The sequence below is a fragment of the Equus quagga genome, chromosome 5 (genome assembly GCF_021613505.1).
Source record: "Equus quagga isolate Etosha38 chromosome 5, UCLA_HA_Equagga_1.0, whole genome shotgun sequence".
In the NCBI taxonomy this organism is placed as follows: Eukaryota; Metazoa; Chordata; class Mammalia; order Perissodactyla; family Equidae; genus Equus; species Equus quagga.
Window position 1 is genome coordinate 12,003,830 of NC_060271.1, and position 19,437 is coordinate 12,023,266.

General features: G+C 45.9%; 1 protein-coding gene across 4 annotated transcripts in view; it reads left to right on the forward strand.

Moving 5' to 3' along the window:
- Positions 1-716: 716 nt before the first annotated feature.
- MKNK1 (MAPK interacting serine/threonine kinase 1) overlaps positions 717-19,437 on the forward strand; it is a 40,882-nt gene continuing 22,161 nt past the window's right edge. The window contains exons 1-5 of one of the 4 annotated variants that reach the window (XM_046662121.1): positions 789-839; positions 8,472-8,563; positions 10,207-10,388; positions 16,881-16,987; positions 19,163-19,267. In XM_046662121.1, coding sequence (XP_046518077.1) covers positions 16,972-16,987; positions 19,163-19,267 — 121 coding nt within the window. In that variant the 5' untranslated portion in view covers positions 789-839; positions 8,472-8,563; positions 10,207-10,388; positions 16,881-16,971. Of the gene's footprint in view, positions 840-8,471; positions 8,564-9,969; positions 10,105-10,206; positions 10,389-16,880; positions 16,988-19,162; positions 19,268-19,437 lie in introns of those variants that run through there. The other 3 variants (XM_046662120.1, XM_046662122.1, XM_046662123.1) reach the window with 3 other exon arrangements.

Consider the following 19,437-nt stretch of genomic DNA (forward strand, 5'->3'; position numbering starts at 1 on the left):
AACAGATAAGAAGACTGAACCCAGAAGGGGCAGGTCGACAAACACTTCTCAGGTGATGATGGGAAGGAAGTCCAGGAGGCCCTTTAACTAGCATTGTCCACCAAACCCTCACAAAAACCCTGAGACAGGCGGGGAAGGGATATTTACTTCCATTTCACAGCGTAGGAAACACATTCTGAGTGAGGACCTGAATTAAACTCAAGTCAGCGCTCTCATTCCCTCATCACACTTGCAGCCTAGAGGAGGGATGGGGCAGGGCTGAAATACTAATTATTTGCAGTTAGTTTTCTCCAAGAAATGAACTTTTAAGTTTTTTATTTTGAACTACTGGGGGTAATGTTTTACTCAAGGAGAAACTCTCATGGTGAAATCATAGGCACCCAAACCTTTTAAGAAATTTTACAGAATTAGCTCTTGTTTTAGAAATCTCTGGCAGCATTTCCACATATGTAAAAGGCATTTAAAAATTCCTTTCTGGCATGCAGAAGCTCTCAGTAAATGTTAATTACACCTGCCGCTGCTGGGCCTCCTCCCTCCCAGCGCTTGCAGACCTCTCTGGAAAGACAGCATCGAAAGGAGCTAAGCCCCACCCGCTACCCAGCGATCTCCCCGCCCCTCCCTATCACGCCTGCGTAGTTTACTGAGCTCGCCCCACCCTCTCCCTGGGAGTAGCCGTCAGGGCGCAGGCGCAACTCCGCCCCCTCACGCCCCTCTTCAGTCGGGCCCGCCCCCCGGGTCTAGTACCGCCTCTTCCGCGTTCTCGGCGGAGCGATCTGCAGGTGGGGGTGCGCGCGGCCGGTCCCGCGAAGAGTCAGCTGCGGTCAAGGCGGGACGGCGAGGTATCCCTCCGAGCAAAATGGGGCGGGGGTCTCAATGAGTCGGTGTGCCCGGGACGGGGCGGTCACGGCCTTCAGAACAGCCCGAGGTCACGACTTGATTCTGCCCTGGGGGGACACCCCAAGGGGATACTCCTTTAGGGCTCTCCTCTGGGCTCTGTCTGTGACGAGCTCAGGGCGCAGCATGTGTGCCCCGTCGAGGCTCAGCCCGTGCCTGGGGTCGGGCGTCTGTCGGGACAGGTGTCAGAGGTCGGAGCTCAGCCTGTGGCCAGTTTGGGGCTCAGTCCCTAGCAGTCTGTGTGGCTGGGCTCACGGCTCAGGCAGTCCAACATCGTGAATAGTTTTTCACGTGAGGAATTTATAGTATCTGTGTACTACGTTGTTTTAAAGTTTACTGATTTCATTTAAAAGCTCCTGACATGCGCGTGTGGCTATCCAGTGAGGAGAAGTCTGTGTCAGGCGCAGTCTCTGGCGGGGGGAGTTTCCAGGCCACCTGTCAGATGGCCAGTAGCAGATCCGAGGCTCGGCGGGTGACAGGAATGAGGTGCTGGAAGTGCTTGGCTTCGGGGCAGGCAGGCCTGGGTTCGAGCCTCCCTTCTGCCACTTCCTAATTGTGTGTCCTCCGGCCAAGTCATTTCCCCTCTCAGAGCTTTAGTTTCTCCTATAAGATGGCATAGTAGGGTCCTTGTGAAGGTTGAATAGGATCTACATGTGTCACCTGGTATGGCACCTGTCACAAAATGGGTGCTGAATGCTTGGTAGCTGTGATTCCTAGGAACTAGATCATTTTGGACTGGGGTACCCTAGAGAGGCCCTGGGGGAGGGGAGTTGAGGTGACCCAGGGCCTGACACTTCAGTGGGATTTGTAGGCGGAACTGACCTTGCAGGATGGGAAGGGAACAAATGCTTATTGACCATTGTCCATGTGCCAGGCAGTTGATGTGTATCCTCTCACTGGATCTTCAGCCAACAGCCAGATGCTTTCAGCCCCATCACCCGTTGCTTCAGCCCCTCTAAAGAGGCTAGGCTGGAAGAGATGTAAAGAGGAGACCCAGGGTTGGGTTTTTATATGAGTTGGGCCAGCTGGAGACTTTGATGCCCCCCACCCCCAACTTCTCCCACCTCGGCTCTTCTCTTTCTGTGATCCACAGGGCTAATTGGGTTCTTGACTTTGTCTGGGAGGCCTGTTACTCTAGTCCTCCAGCAGATTTTGATGGTTAGAGGGCCTGGCAAGTGAGCGCCTCTTAAACCCCGGTTGCATGAAGCTGAGCCATGGGAGAGAGAAGCTTGTGAATAGGAGCAGCTGGATTCCAGCACATGCTTAGGGGGCACATGTGTCTCTAATCTAGTAACTTGGTTCCTTTTGCATCTTCTTTGTAGGTACCTATGTGACCTTCCTGAGACAACATTCTTGTCATGTTATATCTCTGCTCAGAAACCTTGGTGGGCTTTGTCGTCCACTATATAGAGTTAGGACTCCTCAGTCTCATAGACAAGTCCCTCCATAATCTGTTCCCAAACCTGTCTTCTGCTCTGTTTCCCTTTGTTCTCACACATCTGCACCCTGTGCCCCAGTCAAAATAATCTAGTTTTCATTCCTCAAACACTCCTTGCATGTTCCTTTGCTTGTGTTCCCTCTTCCTGGAGTTCCATCCTCCTTCTCATCTTTCAAGTCCCATGTCTCACGTGACCTCATCAGTGAAGCTTCTCTGATCACCCTACTGGGTTAGTTGCCCACCGCCCCCATCTTCTGTAGCAGAGGCTACACTTCAAATATAGCACTGATCACAATCTGCCTTGGGGTATGTCACCCCATATGTACTCTGAGTACATTGGTGGCAAGGGACCAGATCTGTTTCATCCTTCCTCTGCCTGGCACATAGTAGGCCACTGCAGTGTTTGTGGTTGAATGAGTCAGTGACATTTTTTGTTTATTCGCTTTGGTCTTTGTTTTATGAGCTTTCAGGTTCAGAGTGGGCCTTTGTGTTTTTCCTTCTCCTTGTGTCTAAGGAGAGCCCTAGTTTAGATTAATGATGCCTAATTACAGGCATGCAAGGCACAAAAGTACAGGAATTCTGCGCAAGGCAGGATTCTTCACTGCTGCTATCGTTTTCAGGCTCTTGTCTTGCCTTTGCTGTGAGTTTTGTTGGAAGGAAAGTGGTGCTCTGTTCAGGGACCTGCGCTCAGTGTGATGTAGTTCACGCAGGGGAAAGCACACAGGTGGTTTACTGATCAGTTGTCCTGCCCTTGGCCTTGGCCTTGGCCCCTTCCGTCTGGAGAACCAGCAGCTACAAGTGCACATTTTTCCTTGCCAACAGCTTCAGTATATGGAACAGAAGGCTCTTTGTTGATCAGAGAAAAATACACATTGTTAAAGGTAGAAGGAGTTTGGGAACCATCTGGTTCTCTCTCTTTAATTTTACACATGGGGAAAGGCCCAGAGAAGGGAAAGGACTTGATCAAGATTACACAAGCAGTCAGTCAGTGGTGGAGATAGTACTAGAAGTGCAAAGTCCTGACTCTTTATTTTTCTCCAGTGTACTTCATTGTTAATATAATATCTAACATTTATTGACCGCTTACTATTTGGCTTTTTTTTTTTTTTTTGAGGATAATTAGCCCTGAGCTAACATCTGCTGCCAATCCGCCTCTTTTTTTTTTTTTACTGAGGTGAGGAAGACTGGCCCTGAGCTAACATCCGTGCCCATGTTCCTCTACTTTATATGTGGGATGCCTACCACAGCATGGCTTGCCAAGAGGTGCCATGTCCGCACCTGGGATCCGAACCAGTGAACCCTGGGCCACCAAAGTGGAATGTGCGCAGTTAACTGCTGCGCCACCAGGCCGGCCCCGAGAGTTTTAGAATAAATTCAGTCCACGATCTTTCTGTAAAGATTACCAGTCAAGGGTGGCAAGATCCAGTTCAATAAACACCTATTGAGCTCTTGCTGTGTACAAAACCTTGGTATTGAGAAGTACACAGAGAGGAAAACACATTTCCTGCCCTCCTGTAAGTAATTGTCTTCTCAGAGCCTTCTCCCTTCAGTGTAGTTCGGAAGACAGATAAGTACATAAATAACTGAAATCAGACTGACTATGGTAAATGTAGTGAGGAATGTAAACAAAGTGGGAGCTTGGGAAAAGGAGAAATCAATCCTAGTATGACCACAGGGGGTCCAGAGAAGGGTTCCTGAAGGTGGGAAATTTATGCCGTGGAGGAAGTTCATTCCTGTGAGAAGGAGCAGCTTGAGCAGTGGTCTAGAGGTGGAAATGAATAGCGGGTGTGTGTGTGCATGCACGTGTGTATTGGGGAGAGGAATGGAGTTGGCGAGGAGAGGAAATAAGCTGAAATGATGGATTGTGGCCAAAACGTGGGTGTGGGGAGAAGAATATTAACATTTATCGAGTGTCTGCTCTGCTCTGTGGCTTACAATATGTTAGATGCTTTACACACTATAATTTATTTAATCCTCACAATCCTTTAATATGGGGATATCTATCCCCAATTTAAAGATGAAGAAATGAGATGTCAGAAAGATTAAAGTGACTTGCCCAAGGTCAGGTAAGTGGCAGAGCTCGGTCCAAACCAAGTGTTGGATTCAAAGACCCATGTTCTTTCCATTATGCTGCAAGGCTCTGAATGCCATGACTAGGGCTCTGTGGACTCTGGCTGCAGAATGGAGGCTAGTCTGGAGCAAAGAACATCCCAGAATGGGGGCATCGATGAGGGGGCTGTTGGAATAGTCCAATTCAGGCTTCAACTGAGAACCACTGACCTAGTGTGGAAGCTGCCTGGTCTAGGTCTGCTTGAGTCGTTTAATATGTGAGTTTTTGACAGTTCTTCTATTACCATAAATCAGTGTATTGCCATCCTTAGCTAGAAGAACCTTAGGATCAGATTACAGAGGCTGCTGGCACTCTTGTTTTCAGGCATAGGTTCTAAGGTGAGATGAGCAGTTCAGTACAAAAGTGTCTGGGGAGGGAACCCATTGGCACATTCTGTTGCTTTGTTTTCTCACCCTCAAATTCAACAAGAATCTATAGTGGAGGAAAGAGGACGACGCTTGAAGTCAAGAGGCTGGCATTCAAGTCCTGGTTCTGCTCCTTATCATCTGTGAGTCCTCAGTCTCAGCTTCTTTCTCTATAGTATAGGGGCTATTTGAGCTCGCTTTGAGATCTCTTTTCTTGCTAGTGTCATGTGTTGCTCTGCTCCTCCTGGCTGGGGGCAGTAGAGGGAAGCAGCTGAGAAAGTGAACCTGGATTCAGGGAGACTAGCTTTTGGAGTCCAGCCTCTCGTCCTTCTTGTAGGGAGACGGTAGTTAGGTGTGTAGACTCTAGAGTTGGACTGCCTGGGTTTGAGTTCTGCCTCTGTCACTTGCTAGCTGTGTGACTTGGGCAAGTTATTTAACCTTCTGGGTCTCAGTTTCTTCATCTGTAAAATTGGGATAGAAATATTACCTACCTTGTGGGGTTGTCATCAGGATTGAGATAACTTATGTTAAACACTTAGTGCAGAGCCTGGCACATAGTAGGTGCTCAATGAATGTTAGCTTTAATGGGAATAATAGTAGCAATTATTATTAATGTCCACTTAGGTGTTGATTTTATAGAAAGTATATTTATTAGGGCCATTTTCCCTACTGTCTTACTCTGACATTGTTACCTTCTCTTTCTTCCCATTGCCCCATCAGGAAACTTTGAAATACTAGATTGTTCCATCACAGGGTTGCAAAGCATGACATGACAGAAAGTGCCTGTAGGAAAAGGGTCAAAGTCGGTGGCTTGTTAGAAAATCTTACCTGACTTGTGTTTTCACCCACCTCTCTCCACAGTAAACAGGAACAGAGCAGCGTATTCATTCCCTTTTGCACAGCCTTCAACAAAAGTACTAAGCAAGACGCCTCCAAGTCACTAGCCAAAAAGCACAGTAACAGTATCTCTGGAAAGTGGTGCCTAATTTGGTTCTTCTTTCTCTCCAGCTTAAACCGCTCTGGCCGTAACTTAAGCCATTTCTTCTTGTTCCATTTTCCATGAATATGGAAAAGTTACTTCTGATTATAAAGGGAGGATGAGATCAAGATTTTCTCGGGAGATCCTTTTGTGTACTTAAAGCCAGAATCGAGTTAGGCCTCATCTTCTCTTCTCCAGGCTAAGCAGCCTTGGTTTCTTTTACCTCACTCTTAAAACCTATTTTCCATTGCTTGGATCACATTGGTCATGCTTCTTTTCTTTCTCTTCGGTCTTTCTACTTCTTGGCGGTGACCCAGACTGTGCTTAGTCTGCTAATAAGAGTCCAACTAAAACAGTTTAAGGGAAGAATAACTTCAGGTGTTTCTATTAATTCATGAACATTTCTTGAGTGTTTGCCCCTCGCCAGGGCTGTGTGGGGTGTAGGGGACCCAGAGATGAATCAGACTTAGTCGCCACCCTGTCCCTAGCTCACACTCTAGAGGGAGATGTCCAGTAACGTGTTACTAGTGCTATGATTGAATCATGCACAAGTGTGGGAAACTGGAACTTGTTTAGGGCAGTTAGGTAGAAACAGATTGTCTGTTCCGCCTGGTCAAGGCTTCTGTAGAGGAGTGGTAAGACGTAGTGCAGGAGGGGTCATCTGGGGCAAGATTGTGGAGGCCCTGAGTGACAGCACAGGAGCTTGGTTATTCCAGAGGCAGTGAACACCCATTAGAGATGTTGGAGCAAGAAAATGACAGCCTCAAATCTGGCTTTTTGGACCAAGAACAGAGATATCACAAGCCTTTGTCTTATCTTTCCTCCACTGATGTTTTCTGTCTTGAAAAGTATGATGAATTCTTTATATACTTGGGTTTGTTGCTCTAAAACTTCTGTAGAAAGACTAATTCTTGAGCTCTGTAAAAATTTCATCCCCTACACAGCAGGCAACTCATGAAGAATTGAGAGAGAATTGGGTGCCTAGCCTGTAGAAGACCCAGCGGCAGGCCCAGTTGTGTAGGTTTGGTCTGGCCACATTCACCCTTCCCCAGCCCTATCCCAGGAAGAGGTGCAGGAATGAGGACAGGGTTCCAGGGCTTATCTGTGTGTATGGTAAGGAATGCTAAGACTATTCAGGCAGAGTGAGAGTCAGAAGTTCTTGCTGAGGAAGAAAAGAGGCCCAAAGGAATTTGGAACGGTGCCACAGGAATCAGGGCTAACTAGGCACTTAGAATCCCAGCTCATGTATCTGAGAACCTCCAAGTTCTTTCTCTCAGCCTTTGTACTTTACTACTAGTTAATTCTCTCCTGCTGCCCAGTTGTAGTTTACAGAGTGGCTGGATTGCTTTCCAGGACCACAGCTGATGTGGGGAAGCCATATCCCAAGCTAGAATAATAGTTACTATTTACTGAGCGCCTAACTATATACCAGGCATTATGCCATGAACTTGACATACATTGGCTCATTTAATTCTCACAGCAACCCTGTGATGTGGTTTTATTGCCCCATTTTATAGATGATGACAGTGAAGCACAGAAAGGCTAAGTATTATGTTCAAGGGTACCTCGTTAGTAGAGGGTAGGCAGAATCTGAATCTAGTCCCTAATGGCTTGAAAACCCATGCACTTTCTACCTCCCCAGCCCTAGAGTGGTTCCAAACAGCAGAATAACACAGTGCATAAAGGAGTTCTGGGGGTTGTTTTACTGGTGGACATGAAGAGGAATGCGAGTGTGTGTGTGTGTTGGGGAGAGGAGTGGAGTTGGTGAGGAGGGGAAATAAGCTGGGTTGGCAAACAATTGTCTACAGGCTTTATCTGGCTCACCACCAGTTTTTGTATGGACTGCAAGCTAAGAATGCTTTTTACATTTTTAAATGGTTGCGGGGGCGGATCAAAAGGTTAATACTTTGTGGTGTGAAAATTCAAATTTCAGTATCCATAAAGAAAGTTTTATTGAAATATAGCCACATGGGCCAGCCCCGTGGCCAAGTGGTTAAGTTCATGCGCTCCACTTCGGCAGCCCAGGGTTTCCCCTGTTCGGATCCTGGGCGTGGACATGGCACTGCTCATCAGGCCATGTGGAGGCGGCGTCCCACTTAGCACAACCAGAGGCACTCACAACTAGAGTATACAACTGTGTCCTGGGTGGGGCTTTGGGGAGAAGAAGAAGAAGGAAAAAAAGAAGCTTGGCAACAGATGTTAGCTCAGGTGCCAAAATTTAAAAAAAAAAAATATATATACAGCCGCAATCATTCATGTATGTATTATCTATGGCTGTTTTCAGTCTACAAAGCAAAATTGAGTAGTTGCAGCAGAGACCATGTGACGCACAAAGCCTAAAATATTGACTGTCTGTCCCTTTACAGAACAAATTTGCCAGCCCCTACTCTAGGCAGCATGAAGTGTCCAAGGGATTTAAACCTGTGGCAAGACTAAAGGCAGAGCTGAAGTTCAAGGGTGTTCAAGCTTGTCCCTGGAAGTGTTGTGGCCATGAGGAGAGAGAGTGTAACCTGAGCCTCTCTGGGCCCTGGAAAGTTTCCTTGGGCCACAGAAATTTGTTTGGGAGTAAAAAGCACAATAGGAAGGATTATTCTATGTGCTAATACTCCCTATGGGACAATAAAGAAATATTTTGTGGATGAAGTATTTCGTTCAGATACTTACTGGAGCCCTTCTTTGTTCCAGATACTATGTTAGATGCTGGAAATGCAAAGAGAAGAAAGATGTGTCCCTGCCTTTGATGAGCTTATGGCCTCGGGGGAGAGCCACATATGCTTGTGTATAACCAACTCTAAGTATAATAGCATGCTGTGGGTTCCATTAAATGCTGGATGAAGTAGAAAAAAGAGTCTAGGACCGCTTCTGTAGTTTGTGGGACTACTTTCAGTAATTTGCAATGGGCCTTGAAGGGTGAATAGGTGTTCTTTTTCAAGGAGCTACATACCAGCCTGAGGGAAAGCCTGACAGTGTGAGTATATGGAGTTTATGAGGCTGGAGGAGAAAGAGACATTAGAAATGACTTAAAGGTTCTGTGGCTAGGAAACTGGCAGGATGATATCATCTGAGAGAGAAGAAGAGAAAGGAGGAAGGAGGTGGTGGGTGGGGGTTGGGGATGAGTCCAGTTTGGGACATGTGATTTGAGGTAATGGTGAAACACATCCGGCTTCCAGTTAGAAAACTATTTTAGAAATCTTGGCAGAAGGACCCAGAATTGGGTTTTAAACTGCATTTTCAGAACTTTTCCAGTGGGAAAAGAGGAAGTACACTTTCATTTTGTAGAGAAATTGACAAACCAAGTTTAATACGTGATAGCTAGGGCCACAAGATTAAAAATAGCAGTGGACATCCGGAAATGAAGTTGCATCAGATGGAAAACTAGCAATTAGTATGTATTTGGCATAAAACCTTGTTCCCGTTCATGCCACCTCCTGCTCTCAGCATCTACTTTATCTTTCTGGCTCTGTTGCCTCCTGCCTGTGAGAATGGGACCCGGCCGCTAGGAGGTAGAGACAGGGTCTATTCATCTCTAAAAAAGTGGATGACAGAGAAGTGTTAGTTTTACATTCCCGGTGAGACTCCTCAGCGAACAGAGAGGTGTCCGTGTCTGTCATCCAGGTCCAGTTGCGTCTTTCTATGCCTGGAATCCCACACTGGAAACAGAATCTGAAAATCTTTACTCAGACCCTTGTTAAATCTTCAAATGCTTAGTGTCAGCATTTTCAAATGCTCAAATGTCTGAATTTTTTTTTTTTTTTTTTTTGAGGAAGGTTAGCCCTGAGCTAACTACTGCCAGTCCTCCTCTTTTTTTTTTTTTAAAGATTGGCACCTGGGCTAACAGCTGCTGCCAATCTTTCTTTTTTTTTTTTTTCTGCTTTATTTCCCCAAACCCCCCCGTACACAGTTGTATATCTTAGTTGCAGGTCCTTCTAGTTGTGGGATGTGGGACGCCGCCTCAACGTGGCCTGATGAGCGGTGCCATGTCCGCGCCTAGGATCCGAACGCTGGGCCACCGCAGCGGAGTGCACGAACTTAACCACTCGGCCACGGGGCCGGTCCCAGTCCTCCTTTTTCCTGAGGAAGCCTGGCCCTGAGCTAACATCTGTGCCCATCTTCCTCTACTTTATACATGGGACGCCTACCACAGCTTGGTGTGCCAAGCACTGCCATGTCCACACCCAGGATCCGAACCAGCAAACCCCAGGCCGCTGAGAAGCAGAACATGCAAACTTAACCGCTATGCCACCGGGCCGGCCCTCAAATGTCTGATTTTAAAGACTAGGGAAATCTGTGATTGCCTTGTGCAAATCTACTTACCAGGGTAATGCATAGGTTTGGGGAATGCTTAGGTTGGTTTTTATCTTTCCTGATTCTTTTAAAGAAGTCAGCATTTTGATATCCTTTCTATTTCTACTTTTCGAAGATTTTCATGCCAGATATGATGAAGCAGAGGCCGATGGAGAGTTGAGGAATGTCTGCTACATACAGAGGCCATTGAAACACTTCCTGTAGCTGGAAGACAGCAACCTCCTGACAGAAGCATTATTTTATTTGGAATTTCAAGTTTACAGAGGATTCGCTTCTCAAAAGTTGGACAAACTATAGGTAAGATTGGATGTACATTTTACTTAGCCTTTTAGATTGCTTCAGGATGAAACTACCTGATATTTCCAGAAGGGGTGAGTCCAAGATTTCACTATTCAGCTGGGCAGCTAGGATTAGCTGGGCTGCCTGGCATGCCTAAAACAGCTACTTAGTAGGGAGGAGCACATTTCTACCAGAATAAAATGGCAGAGAGAGTCATAGGAAAACCATGCAGTAGGTAAAACATACTTGTTTATTTTTAATTGTAAAAGTAAAACAACTGTATCATAACAAAACAAAATCAAATACAACAGAAGTATAAAAAGTAAAATTCTGTAACCACCCATTTTCATTCTCCCAAAGTAGCCATTGTTAATAATAGCTTGAGATGTATCTTTTCAGGGTTTTTTTTTTCATGTTTTTTTAATTTATGTGTGACATATATGATGATGTTTTGAAGTGTTGTGTATGACACTCTAACCTGGGGTTTCATCATGCCTGCTAGGTTATAAATAATGCATCATTTATAAATTGGGTCAGATGAAGGGTGGGTGAGAATGGTTTTAGCCTGATCTGTGAGCTTTTGTAGTTGGCTGCTCTGTGGTCACCCTTCATCTGAAGCTTCGCAGCAGCACACTGTCTCCCCTGCTCCCCACCCCCAGCCAGCTTCCCTTCCTGAGCTCCCCCCTCCTTTGATGCTACTACTGCTCTTATGGTTACCTGGCTTTGGTTAATGAACATATATTGAGGTCCCCCTCTGTGCCTGGTTCCATACTGGGCAGTGGGGAGAGAGAGAAATTAGACCCTGTCCCTTCCTTCAAGGAGGGTACGAGTCTTTGATTCCTCCACCGTCTCCAGTCATCTGGCGGGACCAGCACGAGTTCTGCCTCTGTGACTTCATTCCCTCGCCCCTGTCTCTTCCTTTCTGTCCCTGCCTCAGTTATAGGTCTTCCTCAGGTTGTTGCCACAGCCTCATTCCGCCCTCCAGCCTCCAGTTTTTTCTGCTTTCACAGCTAGTTTGATAGCCCTAAAGCGCAACTCCAGTCGTACCCGGTCCCTCCTCATTGCCTAGAACAGTGGTTTACAAGGGTGCTCTGCAGACCTTGGGGGTCCGTGAAACCCTTTCAGGATATCTGCAAGGTCAAAACGATTTTCATAGCAGTACTAAGATGTTATTTGTTATTTGCAAAGCAACAGTGGGCAAAACTGCTGGTGCCTTAGCATGAATCAAGGCAGTGGCACCGAACTGCGCTAGCAATCATTGTGTTCTTCACTGCCACACAGAGTTTTTAAAAAAGTGCCATTTTCACATAAGAATGTCCTTGATGAAGCAGTAAAAAATATTAGTTTTATTGAATCTCAACCCTTGAGTACACATCTTTTTAATATTCTGTGTGACAAAATGGCAATGCTCATAAAGCACTTCTGCATACCAAAGGACGCTGGTTGTCTCAGGAAAAGCACCTGTGGGGTTGTTTGAATTGCAGGATGAACTAGCCACTGCTTTCATTTTTACTTGAAAGAATCGCTGACTGTTGGTTGGTGAGGCTGGAAAGTAGACGGGGACCAGATGTTGGAGGCCCCTATAGGCTGTACTGATAAGCTTGGTTGATCTCACTTCAGCCCGCCTTTTTCAGCTTTTTATACTATCGTGTTCACACAAATCCAGTCCTTTACTCCTGCTTGCCGTTTCTTAAGCACACACTTCCTTTACCCCCTCTACGCTTCCTCTTGTCATTCCTTCCACCAAGAGATGCAGTGACAGCTCTGAAGTCTGCTTGTGATCCCAGAATCAGAACAGAGGAAGAAGATGGGCCTAAATCTAGACCTTTTGCCTCTGGAAATCTGACTGTCCCAGCCCAGTTTGAGGCCTGTTGTGAATCACCACCCAGCCACCTTAGCTGGCCTCAAACTGCTTTCAGTGCAGTTGAATGAGACACTGGAATCTGCATAATACTGCCCGGCCTCACTACACACAGGACTCTTGGGAGAAACCTGTGAAGGACCTTAGCCCCGTGGAATCACACTCACAGACAGACCATCCTTTCATTGAGCTGATTCCACAGGTGGCTCCTTTCATCCACCATGCATTAGATTTGACTAGCTTCTATTTGAGTGCACCCTTTCCTTGACCTTGTCCCCTGCGTAGTAGTGATACCATCAGAAACCAAATCAACCAACTAGTAGGTCACGTAGAAGAATGTAGCCTTGTACCTGAGACCAGAACTGCCATGAAATAATGTGGTTGGATTGGTTTGTAGCTCGTCGTATGTAATGTGCCAAAACACGAAATACAGAGCTATCTCAGAGTGAGAAGAGGAAACTTCTGATAAATCAGACTTTAATATAATAATGATAATATGGTAATAATGCTCTTGTTTTAATGTAAACTAGAGCAATGCCACTTATTACCTTTCTGACATGATAGCATGCACAGAAATGATACTGTTCAGCCTGATGAGAGGATCCGTATCTCATTCACAGCACATTGGTAGGGAAGCTCTGTGCTAAGCTTTCTAAATAAAAGTATTCTTGCTGGTGCCTGACTAACTCTGACTGGCTATCCCCTATGCCTTTCAGCATTAATGTGTAAATATAGTATAATAGTTAAAAGCTTGAATTCTGAGCCAGACCATCTAGATTTAATCCCAGCTCTGCCACTTACTAGTTGTGTGACCATGGCAAATTACTTAATCTCTTTGTACCACAGTTTCTTCATCTGTAAAATATGGATAATAATTATACTTACCTCACAGAGTTGTGAAGATGAAAAAAGTTATATGTTATAATAAATAAGTTAAATAGGTATGTACAAATGTGGTATTTGTAAAGTGCTTGCAACACTGCCTGGCATGTGGTAGGCACCATATCCGTGTGTGTGTGTGCTGTCACTGGTAGTAGTGGTGTGTGTTGTAACTACTACTACCACTTTAGAGAAGGCAGTGTCCAGCCTCAGTCTCCCCAGACGCCTCCTCATTGCCTCCTCCTCTGCCTCACGTTTCTTAGTCTCAGCCTCTGCCTTAAGAGTGTCCATCCCCCTTCTTTTCATTTCTTCACTTTGCTTTCATTTTCTCAGTTCTCCATCCGTTTGGGTGCCCTCAGCCAGCTGATGACTGAGAAGGCAGCTGAATTGATCATTGTCCTCTTGAGCTTCCTCTCACCGCTGCTCCTTCTCTAGAAAGCGCTTGTGACTGAGGGAAGTAACTCTTGCAGGTTTGGAAGAGGAGTGAATCATAGACGTTGAGGAGAATGCTAGAGAGGTTAGGAGAGGAGCACGAGCTAGGCCAGCCGAGCTGAGTTAGCCAGCGAAGTCGTGCTCTTAGGGGAAAAATGATCATCTTTGCTATCACATACCAGATGTGGGAGCTGGTTAATTCTCTACAGACTCTACCAAAATATGGAAAGCACATCTAGTCACTTTGGGGGCAATGTGGCTCATAGACTTCATGGAGAAATGACACAGTTCTTTCAGAAGGCAGGCCTTGGGGTCGCCTTGCAGGGGAACCAGAAATGGATCGGTACTCGCATATCAGGAACATCTGTTGCTGTTGAAGTCCCACTGGGTAAGACTCCTCGGCCTTCCTCATCTGTGAGTTCTCTCTAACTCACACTGGCCAACCAGGCTGCCTCTCCTTTGGGCCTAGCACATGCTCGTCCTCTGTCTCCCTCCCCAGCCCTGCCCTGGCCAATTCCCATTCATCCTTCAGGTGTCAGCTTAGCTGTCCCCTCATCTAGTTCCCAAACTGAGTTAAATGCCTGTTGTCTATCCCACAGCACCTGGGACTTCCCTGTCACAGCACTTGTCCTACTGGATTGGAATTGTTTTACATGCCAGTGGATTTAAATTCCATAAGGGTAGAGACTGTGTCTTCTCTTATATTCTCACTGTCTAGCACTGGACAATCAGTAGGTGCCCAATAACTATAGTGTTTGTTGAATGAATAAGTCAGCAGTGCCGTCACATCTAGTTTCTTATTTGACCTTCACAACAGCCTAATGATATAGGCAGCCCAGTCCTTACTCTGCCCTCATTTTCTATGTAAGAAACTGGTGCCTGGAGAAGCTAAGCAACTTGCCAAAGCTCACACAGGGGTGGGGAGCCAGGATTCAAACTGGTGTTTCTCAGGCTTGAATGTTCAATACGTTGTTGTGTTTTGTTTTTACAAAGTTTTTCATTTTTAAAAATAGCAGTTAAAAAAGGTGAAAATTAGGGCCGGCCCTGTGGCCAAGTGGTTAAGTTCACGTGCTCCACTTCGGCGGCCCAGGGTTTTGCCGGTTTGGATCCTGGGCGCCAACATGGCACTGCTCGTCAGGCCATGCTGAGGTGGCATCCCATATAGGACAGCCGGAGGGACCTACAGTTGGGATATACAACTATGTCCTGAGGGGACTTTGGGGAAAAGAAGGAAAAAAAGAAAAGATTGGCAACAGATGTTGGCTCAAGTGCCAATCTTAAAAAAAAAAAAAAGATAAAAATTAAAATAGTATTTGTTGTTTTTCAAGGTTATAAAAATAATATCTTCAAGGCTTCAATATTCCTGAAACATTTTTGCTCACTGAATGTCGAATTTCAATACAGAGAAATCTAGATATAATTTTAAATACTGTATAATCAGATTCTAAATTCTGATGTGTATTGGAGAAAAATTGTGTATTTTATTGAAATATAAAACTTGACTAAAACAATAATAGCATAAAAAAGTAATAAATTTCATTGTACGCAATTTGGGGAATACTGAAAAATATAAAGAGGAAAATAAAAATCACCTCCTCACATAGACAGGACTACTACAGGTTAGAAATGGCCTGGACTTGCAAGGGCAGCACTGATTTTGAATCCCAATTAAACCACTAACTAGACGTTTGGAGTTCAGTAGATTATTTAACCTTTGAGCCTCAGTTTCCTCACCTGAAATATGGTGAAATATTTACCTTTTGGGATTATTGTAAGAATTAGAGATAATATATGTAAAATACCTAGCACGGTGCCTGGCACATAGTAGGCACTCTTTCAAATTGTTGTAGTATTAACGTTTTTGTGTATTTCTGTCTAGTGTTCTCTCTGTTGTGTGTGCATACATACCTGTGCATACACATGTTTTTTGATGTGCATTTATATTAAGTATATCACTGGGTCCTCACAGGGTTACCGGAAAGGGCAGGTATTATTTTTAAACCTTTTCAGTAGATGAGGAAACGGACGCTGTAAGAGGCAAAGTAATTTGGCCTTGGTGCTATGTCTGGTAATATCTGAAGCAGGACTTTCACCTTGGTCTCCTGATGCCAAGCCCATGTGCCTTCCCTGTCAACAGGGTGCCTCTTCTCCAGCTCCTCCTCCACCATCTCACAAGTGGTAGGCCACCAAACCCTGCCCAAAAGAAAAGCAAGGGCTGGAGGCAGTGGAAGTGCTGGGAGCCTCCACAGCAGCTGGAGTCTGTCTAAAAACTTAAAAGAAGTCCTCACTTCCTCCTCTGAAATAACAGACACATTGCCAAGTCATATAGCAAGGACCAGGCTTCTGGCTAGAAAGTTAAGATCATAGGACTTTTTTTAGAGGGAGTTTGTCAGGGAAGTCATAGAACTAAATAGCATTACTCTGTGTTATCTGCAGGGCAAAGATGTACCCACATTTCTTTCAGTGTGTGCACTTGGAACTTAAAGGGCCTGGGTGACATGCACTGCATCAAACGTTAAGCACGGTCATGTGCCGTGTAACGTTTCAGTCAGTGGTGGACCACATGTCTGGTGGCGGTCCCATAAGATTAGTACCCTGTAGCCTAGGTATGCAGTAGGCTGTGCCATCTAGGTTTGTGTAAGTACGCTCTATGATGTTCACACGATGACGAAATCACCTAACAACACATTTCTTAGGACATATCCCCATTGTTAAGTGATGCATGACTATGTGCATCATTTCATATTTTCATTTCAGTGCGTGTTTTCTGATGGCTGGTATGTGTCTGACGCTGTGCCATGACTTATGGGAGATACAGCGATGAACAGGCGACAGACCTGGCCTTGGGGAACATTGGGGAGAGCTCAAGGCCAAATAAAATCAGCGCTCCAGTAGAGCTTCTAGCAGGGGGCTTGGGAGCAGAGGAGGAGCACTAACCATAGTTCTGTGCGGTCGTACCGTCCGTTGCGTATTGCCTAACTGTCCACAGTGTTTACTCAGATCTTAACTCACTGCAAGGGGAGGAGACTTTTGAGCTGGGTTTCGATGGCGGAGAAGAATTCTTAGGCCAAGGGAAGGAGGTGAGCCGAGGAGCCTGATTGCAGAGGCTTGCACCCTAAGGAAGCTTTTATCAAATGATTGCGTGGATGATAAATTCAGGTCCTCAGACCCTGCTGGTGGACTGTCTGTGATAAAACAGAGTGTATGGACAGGCTCCAGACGGTGAACTATCGAGCGCTTGGTGAGATTGTGACACCTCTCCCCCCTCCTCCTGTGAAAACAGGGAAGTTAGGGATATTTTTGCACTTCACTGTCTTCCTGCATTTTTTTCTTCCTAGTTTCAAAAACAGTTCTCCTTCAACAAGCTCTGTTTCCGAGGAAAGTCTTAACCATTTGTCCCTTCCGGCGTACTCTCTTCCATTGAAATCCATGCAGAATAGACCAGGTACTCCATCTTTTTGTGTGTGAAGCCATAAAGTCTAATATTGAGCATGCGGCAGTGCTCAGAGGTGTGCTTCTTCCACAAGAGGCTCCCTCAGCCCTGCCGTGGTAAAAACCAAGTGTAATTTGCCGCTAACAGGGTTTTCTAGCTAGAGTCGTAAGTATGTCTGAGCATCCCCTGTGAATTATAATGCCACCGGCTCTCTTGCTGCTCCTCTACGTTGCCTGCCTTTTGGCTGTTTTGCTTGTCCTTAGGCCCTCCATCAGAGTGTGGGTAGGGAAAGGAGAAAGAGAAGTGAATCCAAAATCTGTCCACTCTGCACTTGGCTCGCAGTACTGGTGAGAAAACAGACGGAGACGAGAGTTGACACTGGACTGCACACAAGGGCAGAGCAAGAGGGACCTTCCACAAGAGGCTCCTTCTCAGCCTGCTTTCCCGATGGCCGGTGCCCCCTCCCTGAGCTCCAGAAGATGAGTGACCCTGTGTTTTATTTCTGTAGAATTTCTCACTATGTTGGGCAGCTTTTTTCCTTTTAGTTTGCCTTAGTGAGGGTGGATATTTGGCTGCTGATATTTAAATTCAATTCTTTGCATTCATAGCATGTTGCAGTCCCCAGATATATCTTGGGTTTGAAGTTGTTGGCTAGAATAATATTTTGAGATCCTCTGAGGATTCCTTTTATCCGTGTGTTTGTTCTCTAATGTATAATTGAAAATCTGCTGTCATCAGATCCTAAAAACGGAAGGAAGAATGCACCTAAATTGAGCTGTCAGACATTTGGCTGCTTAAGCATGCTTTCTGGATTGTGGTGTTGAAAAGTGCCATTGTTCTGTGTGCTTTCTCCTAATGGCTGTTGTGTACTTGCTTCTGAGAACAGTGTATGGAAGACATGCATCGACTCTAATCAATCTTCCTGAGCAGACTTGCTGTTTCTCTGATCGTGTTCAGCCAGGGTCCTCTGAGAAGAGCGGGCCTTTCCCCTCAGTGGGCAAAGAGCCAGCTTCCATTTCAAAATCTCTCGGAAAAAAAAAAAATCCAACAACCTAGAGCCTGTGTTTATTGAAGGTTGGTCTAAAAGTCTCTCACGTCATATGCCCCATCAGCACTCGAGTGCCTCTATTTTAGAAGGATGTAAAGGTTTAATCACCCTGGTGGGGATTTAGACCCAGAGACTTGAGAGAAATCTTATTATTTCTAACTGCAGGCAAAGCGTATTAAGGCTCCACTCTGGATCAGGGGCATGACATGTTCTATAAGTAATTTATCTTTAACAGGGGAAGGCCCTAGCTAGAGTGTCTTAGAAACAGTACTATGATTGGGCACTGGCTCATTATTCCTCCTCTTCTCTTCCCCGTCTCAGTCTCCTGCTTATTCTTTCTGTCCCTGCCCTTTCCTGCCCAATCTGTCCAGTGTCTGAATGTCTGCCTCACAAATCCTCCCTTTAACAGGGGGAGCCAGGTGCTTGCCAGTGAGAGATAATAATGTTTTTGCAATAAACGACCTCATCCAGCAGCCTGCTGTAGACCTGTCAACTGCAGACTCCTGGGTGGGCCCTACCTGCAGCCTTTCAAATAAGGAGCTGAGGAGGGGAGAGTACACTCTGGGCTCCACAGGCGCTCACGTCTGTGCTCTTGGACGTGAAGTAACAGGGCCATCCTCAAACCCATCCCCTGCCCTTATTATACCTTCACAGAAGCAGCCTCCACTGAAGGCCTTTTGATCCCCATGCGCTTCCACAGGGAGGTCACTGCGCGTATGATTTCATTTGCATGGACCTCTCCCAACCACACCCCCCACCTTGCTTAACTCCCTCAGTCCTGCCTTTCTGGCTGTGAGGCTGGAGGATGTCACAGGTGGGACTCTGCTCATGGGTTGTTCTATTTGGGGCCTATAGTTTGACTGGTGGCAGATCTAAATCCATGTGCTAATAAGCTTGGTTAAAACAGACTTCTGCTATCCTCTTTTAATCCAGCCTCTCTGCCAGAGTTCCTTTCCACAGTTAATGATCTCCTATAATGGTTTTGCATTTAGTTTTGCCTCGCGGGTCAAAACAAATCAGTAATCCTCACAGATGTTTAGAAACCATCAATGTAAATCTCCTGCCCCACCCCTTCTTCTGGGTGAACTTATAGCTTGATCAGTACAATGATATTCCCTTACATCTCCTCTTTTCTCCAGAGATGGGCAGCAGTGAACCCCTTCCCATTGCAGAAAGTGACAAGGGGAGGAAGAAGAAGAAGCGGAAGGCCCGGGCCACTGACTCCTTGCCAGGAAGGTTTGAAGGTTGGTCACACACCTCTCTCAGATCTGGGCCTGTGGCTGCCCAAGCATGGGAGGAGCATCCTGGAAGCCCGTGGGTCTCGATCACAGGCTGCATCATCTTTGAGCCAGCTCATGATTATCTGTGTGATAGGGATGAAAGATAGGGTTTACACAAAGGAGTGACAGCGAGC